Source organism: Phacochoerus africanus, chromosome 10 (assembly GCF_016906955.1).
Source record: "Phacochoerus africanus isolate WHEZ1 chromosome 10, ROS_Pafr_v1, whole genome shotgun sequence".
NCBI classification, from domain to species: Eukaryota; Metazoa; Chordata; class Mammalia; order Artiodactyla; family Suidae; genus Phacochoerus; species Phacochoerus africanus.
In genome coordinates this window covers 87,675,075-87,692,167 of record NC_062553.1, presented here as the reverse complement: position 1 = coordinate 87,692,167, position 17,093 = coordinate 87,675,075, and the positions used below count along the sequence as shown (strand labels likewise).

Here is a 17,093-nt window from a genome sequence, read left to right as displayed (position 1 = left end):
AGTTGGTATTGAGACAAATTCCAAACAACCTGTACCTCAGAATTAAACATTATTCTGCAATGATTAAGTCCTTACAGTTATTATTTCTTTGTGCCTCTCCAATTCCAGAGGCATTAAACCAGCCAGTATATCGCCTTCCACCTGTATCCTGCCTTAGTTTCCCATGGGTGAAAATCTTTGTAGCCACACTACTACAGAAGTTTAGGGACCGGCAGTCCTCCACCTTCCACCAGTGATGGGGTCCTCATCACCATCCATCTATTCTTAGGGTCTGCTTCCTAGGACCACAGTACAATTATCTTATATGGAGTTCCTAGAAACAAGCTTGAAACAGGAATTCGAAGGCAGGTGATTAATTAAAGGAGTGCTCTCAGGAGAACAGGAGAGAAGGAGGCAAGCAGGATGGGACACGGGAGAAAAGCTAAGCAAAGATCAAATCTCAGCTGGAAACCTGCTTCAACCTGAGCCCCTGGGGAGCTCTGAGGTGTCCCACAGTGATGACCCAACCTTTTGTACACAGCAGCAATTAGTCATTGTCTGCCAGCTGTCTGGGGTGAGGTTGAGGGCTGGGGTGTGTGTGTGTGATACTCATAGCTGCCAGAAGTAAATGTACTGCCCAGTTAAAGGGATCAAGTCAGAGCACCAGCAGCATCCCTGACAACTTTCTAACTTCCTGAACAGCCAAAACCTTACTAGACCCTGTGTGATTAGCCCATCCTTGCATAACCATTCTTTTTCTCTGACATCATCTCCAACTACTCTCCCTCTTTTTCATTCTGCTTCAGCCACACTGGCCTCTTTGCAATTCCTCAAGTTCTCTAGCATATTCACGCTTCAGATCCTTTACACTGCTCAATCCTCTCGTAGGGAATGATCTTCCGCTGCTCTCCCTTGTCCTGTATCTTCATGTCTAGGCCCCTTACACAAATTTTTATTCACAAGGTAGCTTCTTAGTAAGGTCTTCTCTGGCTACCCTGTAAAATGACAACTCCCACCCCTAACCAACACTTACAATCCCTTTACTTTCATTACTATTCTTTTTAAACACTTAGCAGTATCTAACACACTGTATAGTTTTCTTACATACCTTGTTTATATTTGATCACATTCTAGAACCTGACCAGGAAAGGAGGGTTTTTTTTTTTTTTTTTTTTAATCTTGGCACTTAAAACAGTGCCTGGTAGGTTACAGCTGCTCAGATAATATTTGCTGACTATGTGAATGAATGATCCCTGGTGCAAACTGTAAGTCTTCAATAAACATTGCTTGAACGTGGATGGACCTAGAGATTATCACACTAAGTGAAGTCAGACAGAGAAAGATAAAATATCATATGATATCACTTATATGTGGAGTCTAAAATGTGATACAAGTGGAGTTCCCACTGTTGCTCAGTGGGTCAAGAACCTGGCTAGTATCGGTGAGGAGAAGGGTTAGATCCTGGCCTCAATTAGTGGGTTAAAGATCCCATGTTGCCACCAGCTGCAGCATATATCTAGGATGAGGCTTGGATACTGTGTCGCTGTGGCTGTGGCTTAGGCCTGCAGCTGAAGCTCCATTTTGGCCCCTAGCCCAGGAATTTTCATATGCCACAGGTACAGCCCTAAAAGAAAAAATAAGATAAAAATGGATTTATTTACAAAACAGAAACAGACTCACAGACATAGAAAACAAATTTATGGGGAAAAGAAGGGGATGGATAAATTAGGCATTTGGGATTAGCAGATAAAAACTACTCTGTATAAAATAAACAACAAGGGCATACTATATAGCACAGGGGACTATATTCGATATCTTGCAATAATCTATAATGAAAAAGAATATATATGTATATATGTATAACCGAATTGTTTTGCTACACACCAGAATCTCACACAACACTGTAAATAAACTATACTTCAATAATTTAAAAAAAGAGACTCATGTGGAGTTCCCATTGTGGCACAACGGAAATGAATCTGACTAGGAACCGTGAGGTTTCGGGTTCAATCCCTGGCCTCACTCAGTGGGTTAAGGATCTGACGTTGCCATGAGCTGTAGTGTAGTTCACAGACACAGCTCAGATCTGGCATTGCTGTGGCTGTGGTGTAGGCCAGTGGCTATAGCTCCAATTCAACCCCTAGCCTGGGAACCTCCATATGCCAGAGGTGCAGCCCTAAAAAGACAAAAAAAGAAATGAAATGAAAATGTGGGCACAGCTCCCATGTAGTATAGATGGGAGATGGGACACATATATGGCCATATGGAGTGTTCTCCATAGATTATATGTTTTCTTTGATAACATTGCAATGTTCATGTGAGGTTATATGTGTACATGTCAATACATATTATTTACACGTATATTAGTCAATAAAAATAGAAGCACTAAAGATTTTCCAAATTTATTTGAATCAGTTCAAATCAAAACTCAAGAATCTAGATTTACATACATTACAGAAGGATAAAGTTATAGCAAAATTAAAGTGATTGCAGAGTGTATAGATAGCTCAATTCCTATGACATAAAATTTAAATCCACAGATGAAACTCTTTAAGCTCTTTACTTCCATGTCATATTCTGATTCCAGAGAGTAGAAAACCATTTGGACATGTTAAATCTCAAACTTTTAATCCTGAAATCCATCAGTAGATATCAAACACTGAATGTTTTCTAGAAAAGAAGTCTTTTTTTAAAAAAAACAGGGTTACTAAAACTATGAAAACACCTATCAGACCCTCTATGGCATTTTTTCCGGAAGTGTCAATCAGCATGAGATCAGCCTAGAGGTGAGGCAGCCTCAGAAGCACCACCAGCTTCTTCCTGTAAATCACCCCCAGCAGAGGATTCTGACTCAACTGGAGAATTTTCTTCTAGTTCAGCATTTTCACCATGGCTTTCATTTTCTGTTGTACCTTTACCACTATTGATGGCAACAGCTTCATCCAGGGGCGTGCCTGTAACCTCTAAGGTCACTTCAGGGCCAACCTCTGCGGTTTCGACCGTCGCTGCCGCATCTGTCACCTCTGGCCCAGTTTCAGCACCGAGGGTCTCCGCAGGAGCAGCCTCCATGGTGTCTGGACAGGGGGAAGCCTCTTCGATAGCTGTCACTGTGGCCTGGGGAGTATCTTCAGCATCTACCACTGGTGCTTCCGCTAAAGATACCACAGGGGCGTCTGAACTGGCTTCCTCGGCACTCACTAGGTTCTCTTTTTCACCTTTAAAATTTAGTCCATTAAGCAGAGTATTAATTTAAAGAGCATGGGAACACAGTGGGACATTGTGCAGTCATTTCAAAAAAAAAGACCAAAAAAATTTTCAAAATAAAAATAAAATTAAAAAACAAGACCACTCAATATGTACAGTTATGAAATGGTCTTCAAGGTAGTCTGTTAAGTGAAAAAAAGCAAGGAGAAGAGCAACGTATAGAGTACGGTATTTTTTGCGTTTAGGACAGAAGGAGGGCAGAATAGACCTAGATAGTTATATTTGTGAAGACTCTCTCCAAGAGGGTACAAAGAAGCTAGGGAGGTAAAATGAAGCATCTGCTATTCTACAGAATCCTTTGAATCTGTTGAACTTAAAAAAATAATTTATATGTGTTATTTATTCAAATAAAACAATGAAAATAAGCAACATGTCATGTGAAATAGCATGGAAAAATAGCCAACCTACTAGGTGAGGACTGTGAGGAATCACTAATCCTCTCTCAACCTCAATTTCATCATCTGTAAAACGGGGATATTAATAACATCTACTTCACAGAGCTACCATAAGGATTGACTAAAATAATGTGCATGAAAAGAGGTTTAAAACCAAGGACGTGCTGGGAGTTCCTATTGTGACACAGCGGAAACAAATCCGACTAGGGACCATGAGGCTGCAGGTTTGAAGCCTGGCCTTGCTCAGTGGGTTAAGGATCTGGCATTGCTGTGAGCTGTGGTGTAAGCCACAAAAAAGCTCTGATCTGCCATGGCTGTGGTGTAGGCTGGCAGCTACAGCTCTGATTAGACCCCTAGCCTGGCAACCTCCAAACACCGAGGCCCTGAAAAGACCAAAAAAAAAAAAGAAAAAAAAAATCAAGAAAGAGCTATGGAAATACTGTATTTTATTTTTTATTTATCTTTATTTTTTGGCTTTTAGGGCTGTACCCGCGGCACACGGAGGTTCCCAGGCTAGGGGTCCGATCAGAGCTGTAGCTGCCAGCCTACACCACAGCCACAGCAATGCCAGATCCAAGCTGCATCTGCGACCTACACCACAGCTCACACCGGATCCCTAACCCACTGATCGAGCCAGGATTGAACCTGCAATCTCATGGTTCCTAGTTGGATTCACTTCTACTGAGCCACGACAGGAACTCCAGGAAATGTTGTATTTTATTATTATTATTACAATCAACTTTCTCACGATTATATTCAATAATGTTTATTGATGATATTCTGTTTCTTCTTGTTGTCATGATTAAAAGTTTAAAACTGGTCCATGAGCAGCTATTTTCTTTGTCCCTTAACAGTAATCATAGTGTTTGATGGTGTTCCTATTGTGGCTCAGTGGAAATGAACACAACTAGTACCCGTGATGATGTTGATTCAGTCCCTGGGCTTGATCAGTGGGTTAAGGATCCAGCAATGCCACAAGCTATGGTATAGGTTGCAGACACAGTTCAGATCCTGCATGGCTGTCGCTGTGGTGTGGGCTGGCAGGTGCAGCTCCGATTAGACCCCTAGCCTGGGAACCTCCATGTGTCACAGGTGCGGCCCTAAAAAGCAAAACAAAACAAAACATATAGTGAACATAGTATTTGATAATAACGGCATTATAGCTAAGATAGAAAAAGTATGGTTTAAAGCAAGCAGTTTAAGGCAAGAAATATACAGTAAGTTGAAAATGTCAAGTTTCTGTTTCTATAAGTTGCCATTTTATCAATCAGATCAACTGAGACACTCAGTAGACATGACTGAATCTACTAATGTCATTGTACACAGGTCATCTTAGCCAAAATTGAAACAAAATTAGTTTCATGACTTAAAAAAATAAGGGAAATGAAAGGTGCATCTGCTGAGAGAAACAGATTACTAAAATTATGCCTGCATGAATGGAAGCCTGAGTAGGGGAAAAGTAACATTACCACACAAAGAAGACAAAGCTGTTGGTCAGCAGTTTTCATTTACCAAATGCACTCATCCAAAATGTTTAACAATATTCTTTAGGCTCTAGTTGGACTTTTCCTTTCTGATCAAATTCCTACCAGAGCCAATTTGGATTAAGTTAGTAAAGAAGCCAAAAGCAAACAGTGTTCATTGCTAAACTAAGATGATGAAAATCTGTGTCTCAAGGGAAAAAAAAAAATAGCGAATTCACTTTACCTTGAGGTGGATGTAACTCTGCTTTGGTTTTTTCTTTCATGTTTGCAGTATGTTCGCTGTGTTTGGCTTGCCTTTTGACTGTCTTGTAAGTCTGAAAGTAAATATGTGCTTAAGTTTATTTCTTGAGCTTTAAGATTCACCATGCCAAGTTTAAAGGTATATAAAGTTCAAAGACGAGAAAACCAGTACACACATCTACTCTTTTATTTCCCCTTTTGGATCTTTGCCACTGAGTAGAGTGCTTAAAAAAAGAAATAAAGAAATACTCTAACAGAGGTCAAAGATAATGACAAAGAAAGAAAAAATAAACTATGCTAGAATCAAAATATTCTGATAGGCATTTACAAATATCCTCTGGATTTATCTCAGAGAAACAGAAATTTATGTGCACTCAAAAACCTACACAAATGTTCAGGGTAGCTTTATTTGTAATCGACAAAAACTAAAACCAGTCCAGATGTCCTACCATAGGTGAATGATTAACAGACTGTTATGCATCCATAAAACTACTCAGTCATAAAAAGGATGAACTATAGATACAGGAAACAATTTGGATGAATCTCCAGGTGAATTATGCTGAGTGAAAAAAAGCCAATCTCAAAAGGTTACACACCTTACTATTGCTTTTATCTAACATTATTGGGGGGCGGGTAACATTCTTGAAATGAGAGAAACAGATTAGTGATTGACAGGAAGTGGGAGGAAGGGAGGGGAGGGCAGAAGAAAAGTGAGTACAATTACAAAAGAATAACACAAGGAATCTTTACAGTGATGGAGTGGTCCTGTCTCTTGACCATGGTGGTGAATACACGAATCTACACACATGATAAAATTGTTTAGGATGAAATACAGGCACGTGAGCATTCACACACACGCACACACACACACACACACTGCATGTAAAGCTGGTAGAATCTCAATAAGGTCTATGGATCATATCAATGTCAATTTCCTGATTGGGATATTGTATTATAGTTAGGAAAGATGTTATCACTGGGGGAAACAACGAGGTCAAAGGTATACGAACTCTCTCTGAATTTGTTCTTATAATTTCATGTGAAACTTAATTCTCTCACAATAAAAAGTTTTCAAAAAGTCTTCCAAAATGACAAATTTGTTGTCCCCAGTGAAGTAAGCAAGGGCTAGTCATTAAAACCTGAAATATTACCTGCCCACAGGTTAGTTAAGAAACAGAATTGAGGTATTCCCATCGTGGCTCAGTGGTTAGCAAACCCAACTAGCATTCCTGAGGACATGATTCAATCCCTGGCATCGTTCAGTGGGTTAAGGATCCTATGTGGCTGTTAGCTGTGGTGTAAGTTGCAGACAAGGCTTGGATCCAGCATTGCTGTGGCGTGGTGTAGGTCAGCGGCCACAACTCCAATTGGACCTCTAGCCTGGGAACCTCCATATGCTGCGGGTGTGGCCCTAAAGAGACAAAAAAAAAAAAAAAAAAAGTATGTATATATATAAGCAGCCTCAACTTAAAAAAAAAAAGCAAGAAACAGAACTGGGAATAAAGCTATCTTAATCTTAGATAAAATGTACAGGTATCCTTTCATTTCAAGTTCAAGTAGCTGTCTCTGGCCTGTATTCATATTAGACAATGATATTTTTAAAATGATAATCTCAAAAAAAAAAAAGAAAATCTCGCTGTAGATAATATTGTTTGTATTATCTCATTATCTCAGCTGAAAAAAACATTGGTTGGAGTTCCCGTCGTGGCTCAGTGGTTAATGAATCTGACAAGCATCCATGAGGATACCGGTTCGATCCCTGGCCTTGCTCATTGAGTTAAGGATCCGGCATTGCTGTGAGCTGTGGCTCGTATCTGGTGTTGCTGTGGCTCTGGCATAGGCCAGCAGCTACAGCTCTGATTTGACCCCTAGCCCAGAAACCTCCATAAGCCATGGGTTCAGCCCTAAAAAGCAAAAAAAAAAAAAAAAAAAAATTTTAAATAATAAAAGCTTGGTAGTGATTTCTCTCTTAGTGGTAGGAGTACAGATTTTAAAACTTTGTATATTTATATGTAATATTTTCTAAATTTTCCAAAAATGAAGCACTTCATGAAAAATTGTCTTATGCAAATTACAAACCATTTTATAAGCATGTTAAAATTAGACTGTGAAAATGGGAAATCCATAAGCTCAGTGGTTGGAAATGATGCAAAAGTGACCCTTGAACAAACCCCCAGGGTTTGGCGAATTCAGACTTGAATCCTCTGGCTTTGAAATGCACAGAGCGAACACAATCAGCAGGCATGACAGTCAACATTTTCATATAAAGGCAGGGAATATTTTCTAACAGGGTGAGAGCTCCTGCCAGCTTACAGGACCATATGCTGAGTCAGCACCCTCAGTTCTTAGGGCAGTAAATAAAGCTGAACCTGTGCCTGAGTTTACATCCCTGAAATAATCATCCAGGCAGCAACATCCCAAGGATATTAGTCATATTGTTCAAGGGGCTAAAACACAAGTTAGCTGCTAAAGCAGAATCAAAGAGATAGAAGAATAATTCACACTCATGTGTAACCTAGAGAATAACTTTTTCAAAATGAACATAGTCAAGCACAGAGCAAAAGAAAGGTCTATTAGAAGAGAGGGTCACAAATTTAGACTTTGGAAGCTATTTCCAAGTGATATTACTTATTTATTAAATATAAGCATTCAAAGCCTTCCACAACTTTTATAATTATTATTTTTCTTTTACGGCCATACTTGCAGCATAATTCCTGGGCTGGGGTAAAATCGGAGCTGCAGCTGCCAGCCTATACCAGCCACAGCAATGCCAGATCCAAGGCTCGACTGCAACCTATACTATAGCTCACAGCAACACTGGATCCTTAACCCACTGAGTGAGACCAGGGATCAAACCCACATCTTCATGGATCCTGGTCAGGTTCTTAACCTGCTAAGCCACAATGGGAACTCCACTTTTATTATTTTTTATTGTTATCTTTTTGGCCTCACCCACAGCATGTGGAAGTTTCCAGGCCAGGAATCAAACCTGTGCCACAGGAGCAGTGACAATGCCAGATACTCAACGCACTGCACCACAAGAGAACTCCTACCACAACTTTTAGAAACCCAGTCTGGGGGGGGGGGGGTTCTCCTGGGAGTAGCCGGTTTTTAACCATCCAGTTTCAGACTGTTTTTGAAAAGAAAGATTTATCAGACACGAGAGGTTCATGTCTGTAACTAGTAAACATATTAGGGATGTAGTGATGTCCAGATGAAATTCAATCTTTAAGCTTCCCACATAATCACATGGCCTAGTTTAATCTGTTTTTCCAGTGACCTACATCTAACTCCAGTAGCTCTGGGCAGTGAATTCAATATGCAGCAGTAGAAAGATGGTAGGAGCAAAGGAATCTGGGTGTGAGTGACAGGTAGATTAGTGAAGGACAGTAGTATGTGACATGTTTGAAGCTTCTTGAGGCTTTCAAATTTCTGAAGATTAGAAAATATATTTTGGTTTCATCATCTACATAGCCCTACAGATTGCTCCCAGGTATGACTAAAAATTCCTTTATGCATATTTCTGTAGGGTCAAACCAAAATGTAGTGATTGTGGTTTCTGAAAAATACAGACTTATGTTTTTATTCATAATAAAGTTTAGATTTCAATTTAGAAAGTTTAAGACACAATGAGGAATGATTCAATAAGGTTATCTTATTAAATCACAAATATTTCATTTTTTAGCTCCAAAATCATACTATTAAAAGCTTTGTTTAGAGTTCCCAGTGTGGTGAGGTGGGCTAAGGATCCGATATTGTCTCTACAGTGGCTCAAGTCACTGATGAGGCTCGGGTTCAATCCCTGGCCCAGTGCAGTGGGTTAAGGATCTGGCATTGCCACAGCTGTGGGATAGGTGGCAGCTGCAAGCTGCAGCTCAGAACTTCCATATGCCACAGATATGGCCAAAAAAAAAAAAAAGTTTGTTTTAGTGTTATTTTGAGGGAATGAATAAGGAGAACCAAGGAGGAAAACTTTCTTTTAATTTTATATATGTATGGTTTGAATTTTTCAAAAAAATTATGGATGAATTTTATTTTAAAAAAAGTAAATAAAGCTATAAAGCTAATAAAAACAATGGAGACAGTAAAAAGATTGTGGGAAGAGAGAAAAATGACTAGTTGGAGCACAGGAGATAGGACAGTGAAACTCTTCTGTAAACTACTCTAATGGCAGGTATATGTCATTATATATTTGTCAAAACCCGTAAAATGAACAACACTAAGAATGAACCCTCATGTAACTACAGACCTTGGTTAATAATAACATATCAATATTGACTCATTACTTGTAACAAATGTACTTCACTAAAGCAAGAATGCTGATATGGTAAAGGGGGGCACAGAAGTAAGAGGAGATACATAGGAATTCTCTGTACTTTATTTTTCTGTAACCCTAAAACTGCTCTAAAAAATAATGTCTGGGGAGTTCCTGTTGTAGCACTGCGGAAATGACTCTGACTAGTATCCATGAGGATGTGGGTTTGATCCTTGGCCTCGCTCAGTGAGTTAAGGATCCAGTGTTGCCACGAGCTGAGGTGTAGGTCGTAGATGTGGCTCGGATCCTGCGTTGCTGTGCTGTGGTGTAGGCTAAAACTCCCATTAGACCCTTAGCCTGGGAACTTCCAAATGCCTCGGGTGCAGCCCTATAAAAACAAAAAAATAAAATAAAGTCTGTTAATTTTTTAAAAAGTTAATCTCTCAAAACCAGGATTAATTATTATTGTAATTATTAAATGGGCCATGAATCTGTCATATGGTAAACACTCAAATGTAAGCTATTAGTACTATTAGTAACACTGTTTTTACTGAAAGTCATGCATACTTAGTGGTATTAAGTATTTTAAACAAATTTTTTTTTCATAATCTTATATATTTAATTAATCCCATGTCCTGCCTGACCTTGACACTGCTGTGTGTTTTACCACAGGTTGGAAATATTTGAGTTCCTGAACACCAAAGTTATTTAAACACTTACATAATATCCACCAGCACTGACTGTGACACCTACAAGCAGATAATACATCATATTTGATCCAGATGTTCCAGGGAATTTGTTAGATGACATCCAGCGAAGAGATGCTAGGAAAACAAGTTTAAACAGTTAGCTCCACCATAGGCAAAATTATTTTAAATGATTACATCTGAAAAAAATTTTCCCCTCTGTGAACCTAGAATATATTAACATGAACTGATTTTAGCTTAAGGGAATACAGTATTACAAGGAAGGGTAATAATTCCACTTGACATTTTCTCAATCTGATTTGATAAGTACTTGTGAAACCTGTCATTTTGATGCTTAGCATCATGCTTTTCTTGGAAGGAATGCAGGCATGGGTAAGGAAAAATGACAAAAGAACTAAACAATTTTAACTGTGAAACGAGATGCATATTAGCAAAAGAAATCCATTTATATATACTACACCACAGGATTTAGTGGAAAAGATTATCTTTCCCAAAAATGATTTGAGTACATTTGTGTTTAAAATTTATATATTAAATAAGACATTTATGTTAAAATTCAACACATTTTGGAGCTCCTGTTGTGGCACAGTAGAAACGAATCCGACTAAGGAACCATGAGGTTGCAGGTTCGATCCCTGGCCTCGATCAGTGGGTTAAGGATCCGGCATTGCTGTGAGCTGTGGTGTAGATCACAGACACAGCTCGGATCTGTTGTGGCTGTGGCTGTGGCTGGCAGCTGTAGCCCTGATTAGACCTCTAGCTTGGGAACCTGCATATGCTGCGGGTGTGGCCCTAAAAAGAAAAAAAAAAAATCAACACATTTCTATAAATCTAAATGTAGATATAGGAAGAAACTTTAATTTTTCTCATATAAAGCCTTTAAATATGCACAGATATAAGTTTTTTTAAGACAAAGGTTGCTATAAGGCCATATCTAAAACAGAAGTACAATTCTGGAGTTCCCGTCGTGGCACAGCAGAAACAAATCCGACTAGGAATTAGTTGCAATGCAGTATGTCAAATGATGTAATAGATGTAAAAAGAAATCATGATGGAGTTCCCGTCGTGGCGCAGTGGTTAACGAATCCGACTAGGAACCATGAGGTTTCGGGTTCGGTCCCTGCCCTTGCTCAGTAGGTTAACAATCCAGTGTTGCCATGAGCTGTGGTGTAGGTTGCAGACGCGGCTTGGATCCTGCGTTGCTGTGGCTCTGGCGTAGGCTGGTGACTACAGCTCTGATTCCACCCCTAGCCTGGGAACCTCCATATGCCGCAGGAGCGGCCCAAGAAATAGCAAAAAGACAAAAAAAAAAAAAAAAGAAATCATGATAGCATGAAAATGCAATGAAAGAACACAGTTAATTGGCTCAAGGTAGCTGTCACAATTGAAAAGGCATGACCTGAGTTTTGAAGGAAAGTAGGAGTTTGTCAGCTAAATAAGGGAAGGGAAAACTGCACTGGAGGCAGAAGGTACAGCATGTGCAAAAGCATGGGACTTGTGTGACTAGGAAAATAAAGTGTTTTGATGTGGCCTGACATAGAGGACAGGGGTGGGGGAAGAAGTTATGATTTTCAGAGGGCAAATCTTTTTTTTTTTTTTGTCTTTTTTGCTATTTCTTGGGCCGCTCCTGCGGCATATGGAGGTTCCCAGGCTAGGGGTTGAATCGGAGCTGTAGGTGCTGGCCTACGCCAGAGCCACAGCAACGCAGGATCCGAGCCGTGTCTGCAACCTACACCACAGCTCACGGCAACGCCAGATCATTAACCCACCGAGCAAGGGCAGGGACCGAACCCTCAACCTCATGGTTCCTAGTCGAATTCATTAACCACTGCGCCACGACGGGAACTCCCTCAGAGGGCAAATCTTAAGACATTTGCACTGACTACAAATCTTTGTAGTAGCAAAATTGGAAAGATTTCATATATATGTTCTTAATCTGGATAAATGACCATCTCTTGGGAAAAATAATAATTTTTTTTCCATACAAATGTGCCCAGAGAGGCATAAGAGATTACAGCTTTCACTTGTAGTAGGGCTTTTTTTTGGTTTAAAAATACATCTGGGGGAGTTCCTGTTGTGGCACAGCAGAAATGAACCTAACTAGGAACCATGAGGTTGCAGGTTTGATCCCTGGCCTCACTCAGTGGGTTAAGGATCCAGCATTGCCTTGAGCTGTGGTTTGGGTCACAGACCTGGCTTGGATCTGGCATTGCTGTGGCTGTGGCGTAGGCCAGTGGCTACAGCTCCAATTAGACCCCTAGCCTGGGAACCTCCATATGCCACGGGTGTGGCCCTAAAAGGCAAAAAAAAAAGACAAAAAAATACATCTGTTATTATACAGTGAATATGTAGCTTTCATAGTTGGCCACCAGACATAAACAACGAAAAGTTTTGGGTTTTTTTGTTTGTTTGTTTGTTTTGCCTTTTCTATAAGATATAGAAGTTCCCAAGCTAGGAGTTGAATCAGAGCTGCAGCTGCCAGCCTATGTCACAGCCACAGCTACACCAGATCCAAGCCTTGTCCGTAGCCTACACCACAGCTCACAGCAATGCTGGATCCTTAACCCACTGAGCAAGGCCAGGGGTTGAACCTGCATCCTCATGGATACTAGGCAGGTTCATTACTGCTGAGCTACAGTGGAAAATCCCCCAAAAGTTTTTTAAATATGAAGAAATAGAGAAATCTACTAGATTTAAGTGAAGACAAATATAAATACAATTATGGCAAGGTTATTTAAAACAACAATGAAATAGGAAATAAGTATTAAGTAAGAATTAGACAAATTTTAGCATATTTATAAATGTGAAATAAATATTTTAATTTTTTGAAAAAGAGTGTTTACTTACATGAGAAAATATTTACAATATATTTGGTGAAAAGTTATAGCAAAATAATCTTTACAGGACTACCCCAGAATTGTAGAAGCAATGTACATAAGAAAAAAGAAGGTAGGAAGGGGGAAAAAAGGTTTGGAACACTGTGGACATTAAAATGTAAATAGGAGTTCCTGTTGTGGCTCAGCAGAAACAAATCTGAATAGTATCCATGAGGATGCAGGTTTGATCCCTCACCTCACTCAGTGCATCGGGGATCTGGCGTTGCCACAAGCTGTGGTATAGGTTGCAGACACAGCTTGGATCTGGCATTGCTGGGGCTGCAGTGTAGGCCCACAGCTGGGGCTCCATTTCAACCCCTAGCTGGGGAACCTTCATATGCTTTGGGTGCAGCCCTAAAAAAAAGACAAAAATAAACAAACAAACAAAATGCAACTAAATAGTGATATTCACTAAGTGATAGGATCATAAGACACTTCTATCTTGACTTCCTGTAGTTCTTCCAGTGGTCTATTATAAAGCTAATTTACTTACTTATTAAAAATTTTTTTGGAGCCCACGGGATTCGAAGCATCTCTGGAGCACTGAGATAAAGGTTTGATCCCAGACCAGGCACAGTGGGTTGCGGATGTGGGTTGCCACATCTTCAGCATAGGTTGCAACTGTGGCTCTGATCTGGTCTGATCCCTGGCTTGGGAATTCCAAATGCCACAGGGCGGCCAAAAAAGAAAAAAAAAATTACATTTTTAAAAGCAAAAACCAGAGAACAAAATTTGATGAAGCACACTTAAAATTTTATCCTTCAATAAAACTAAAACAAGGTGGAGTTCCCTGGTGGCTCAGAAGGTTAAGGATCTGGGAATTGTCACTGCTGTGGCACAGGTTCCATCCCTGGCCCAGGGAACTTCCACATGTTGTAGGTACATGGAAAAAAACAAAAAACTGAAACAATTTAACTTTTCATTGAAGTCAAAAGTGACAATAAAAGTTTAATGTCCATGACTGAAGCCAAACTTCCAGTCAATACTAGTTTTGAAAGTACATAAATACATCAGTACTACAAAAATGTAATTAGATGAAAATGAGAAAAAGCACTGCCACAACCAGTATTACTGACCACCTGTAGAATTTTTTTTTTTTTTTTTTACTTTTTAGGGCCACACCTGAGGCATATGGAGGTTCCCAGGCTAGAGGTCGAGTTGGAGCTGTAGCCCCCAGCCTACACCACAGCCACGTGGATCCCAGCACCAGCATCAGTGGGATCCAAGCAGCGTCTGAGACCTACACCACAGCTCAGGGCAACTTGGGATCCTTAATGCACTGAGTGAGGCCAGTGATGGAAGCCGAATCCTCATGGATCCTAGTTGGGTTCATTAACCGCTGAGCCATGAGGGGAACTCCCCCTATTTAGAATATTTAAACTACTTTTCTTTTGCCCCAAGTTGGGAGGAATTTATTTGAAATGTGTGCAGCTACCAAAGAAAGGTGAGATGTGTTTGTTAGTGAGGACAGTGGGTGAGGCTTGCGGTTAGATAATTGGAAAGGCCATGGTCATGGCGCTCATTTTTCTTCCCACCCCACCCCATCCTCAATCACAACAGCCCCTTTATCTACACAAGTTTCAAATGAATGGCTTCCCCCTATTTCACCAGCAAAAAATCTGTTCTATCTTATTCGGTATAAAGATCAAGGAAGAAGACTCCTTATTTCTGTTACTGGAGGCAACTTCTCCCCAGTTGCATTTTAAGAGAAAAATAAAGCTGGTTAGCCATACTTTCCTTCTCTCCTACCACCACCATCACCATTTGATTAGGCTAATCAAAAGCAAAAAAAAATTGGCCATGGAATTTTCCGCAGGAGCCTTCCTCACCCGGCTCCAGTGCCCGAACTAGGCTAAAGCTACCTCACAAGCCTTTTGAAGTGAGAAGAAAAGGAAGAGCTAACACCTTTCCATACAGTTGGCAAAGAGCCGCCGCTGCAATGAGGGAAGGAAATGAGAAGGGAGATGGATGAGGACTAGGAAAGAGAGGGCTGGGGCAGAATTGCAGGGGCACGCACTCCTGGGCCCCTGGCCGCAGGCAGGAAACATGCTCTCTTGCTGGCACGCACCTGTATCCTAGGGCTTGTGCTAGACGCTTTCTGTACCTGTCGATTTTTATTTATAAGCTCCCAGCCGGCACTGCCACTTCCCCTTTAGAAAATACTTTCCCTTTGCCTATGCATTAGAAAACTAAGGGTCGTGGACACAAGGGCCAAGCAGCCAAGCAGCTGGCTATCTCCAGATCTCTCTGCAGCCCCTAAGGAAAGTGCTTCAGAGGCCGCTTCCTCACCGGGGATGCCATCACCCAGTCTCGCGGCTGCCGAGCTCTGGCCAAGTCTAGAGTTCACTCAAGAACATTTACCCAATTTCTACTGGGCGGGCACTGCCTTCCCAACCCTGCCTGGCCCGCAGAGCAGTGTCCATCTTACCACCTATTCATTTGCTTCCACATGAAGCTGGAGAGTGCATTGGTCCCTATATTAATAAAAGCGTAAGCTATGCCTACGTTACCCAGGCACGTTTCTAAGCGCTTTTAACTTTTTATTTTTATTTTATTTTTTTAGGGCTGCACCTGGGGCATATGGAAGTTCCCAGGCTAGGGTTTGAATCCGAGCTACAGCTGCCTGCCAACGCCACAGCCACAGCAACGCTGGATCCGATCTGCATCTGCGACCTACATCACAGCTCAGGGCACTGCCAGATCCCTACCCCACTGAGCGAGACCAGGGATGGAACCCTCATCCTCATGGATACTTGTCGGATTCATTTCCACTGCGCCACAATGGGAACTCCTTAACTACATATTAACTCATTCAAACTCACAGCCATTATTGTCCCTATTTTACAGATGGGGAAACAGGTTAAATCACTTGCCCAAGATCAAGATTCCAACACAAGAAGTCTAGTCTAGATACAGAAGCCGCGTTGGAACGGTTCCCTACTTCCGAAGTCTCCAAGAATTCGGGGCGATTTTCCGGCCACCATCCTCCATTTCTCCCCCACATCCCTAATCTCAGGCTTCCGCCGCCGCGGGTTGGGTTTGGCCCACCAAGGACAGGCGGGCCAGCGCAACCTGCGTGCGGGGCACCTGTCCTCAGTCGTGGACGCCAGGAGAGACTCCCGAACCAGTGTCTGGCACTCACCGTCCTTCCGGAGTGGTGCGGGTCCTGGGGGCGCCCTCAGAGGCAGCGCGAGGGTCTTGGAGACCGCCCTGCGGAGGTACATCGCGCCAGTTGCCTCCAGCGCAGCAGCTGCTGTAGCCCTGCGTCTGTCGCGGAGCGCGGGGAGCCAGAGCAGCCCTGGCAAGCCCCGCCCGGGGGAGGGGCGCCGACCCCTGCCAGCCCCGCTCGGGCGGGTCTGGGGACGTGCATAAGGGTTGGTCATCCGCACCCTCCCCTCTCAACCCTACCTCCAAGTTCTGTTGCTTTTTCCTGGGCTCGAGAATCTAATAGCATCTCAGAAAAGGAATAGGGAACCGAGAAATCGCCATCACCTGCGTGCCCCGTTCTATTCCACTGAGTGAAAGTCCACAGAGAAGGCTGGAAATGTTTCGGGACTCGCATCCGAAATAAAAAGAGACAGACATGATTTATCATGCGGTTTGCTATCTGAACCCCCTTTGTCTCACGCACTCAATTAGCTTTCCTAGGGTTGGAAAGAGCAGCTGGAAGTTCCCTGGAAATGAAACGAGGAGAGGGGTAGCCTCCATTAGTGCTCTGGATGATGGTCAGAATCCTTAAGAAAATCCCCAAGAAATAATCTCTAGACAATTCACTACTACAATGACTTTTAAATATAAACTCTAAAAATGCTGTATATTTCTCTATGGGATATGAAACCAGTATTTCCAAATTAAGTAAAAACGTTAAATCATTAGTTTCTTCTAGATTTCAA

General features: G+C 41.5%; 1 protein-coding gene across 1 annotated transcript; it reads right to left on the bottom strand.

The window, feature by feature from the left end:
* Positions 1-2,365: 2,365 nt before the first annotated feature.
* Positions 2,366-16,504, bottom strand: MGARP (mitochondria localized glutamic acid rich protein). The gene is made up of 4 exons (XM_047799394.1): positions 16,343-16,504; positions 10,338-10,441; positions 5,346-5,436; positions 2,366-3,194 (listed from the first exon to the last, which is right to left on the bottom strand). Exons 1-4 carry the CDS (start codon positions 16,422-16,424, stop codon positions 2,755-2,757), a joined length of 717 nt encoding a protein of 238 aa, XP_047655350.1. The 5' UTR covers positions 16,425-16,504; the 3' UTR covers positions 2,366-2,754.
* Between the last annotated feature and the right edge of the window lie 589 nt (positions 16,505-17,093).

Excerpts from the sequence above, each read along its gene's own strand:
- MGARP (XM_047799394.1), bottom strand. The coding sequence starts at position 16,424 with ATGTACCTCCGCAGGGCGGTCTCCAAGACCCTCGCGCTGCCTCTGAGG. Across the intron at positions 10,442-16,342 it reads CGCACCACTCCGGAAGGACG|CATCTCTTCGCTGGATGTCA; the intron begins GTGAGTGCCAGA and ends TTGTTTTCCTAG. Across the intron at positions 3,195-5,345 it reads AGAGTTACATCCACCTCAAG|GTGAAAAAGAGAACCTAGTG; the intron begins GTAAAGTGAATT and ends TAAATTTTAAAG.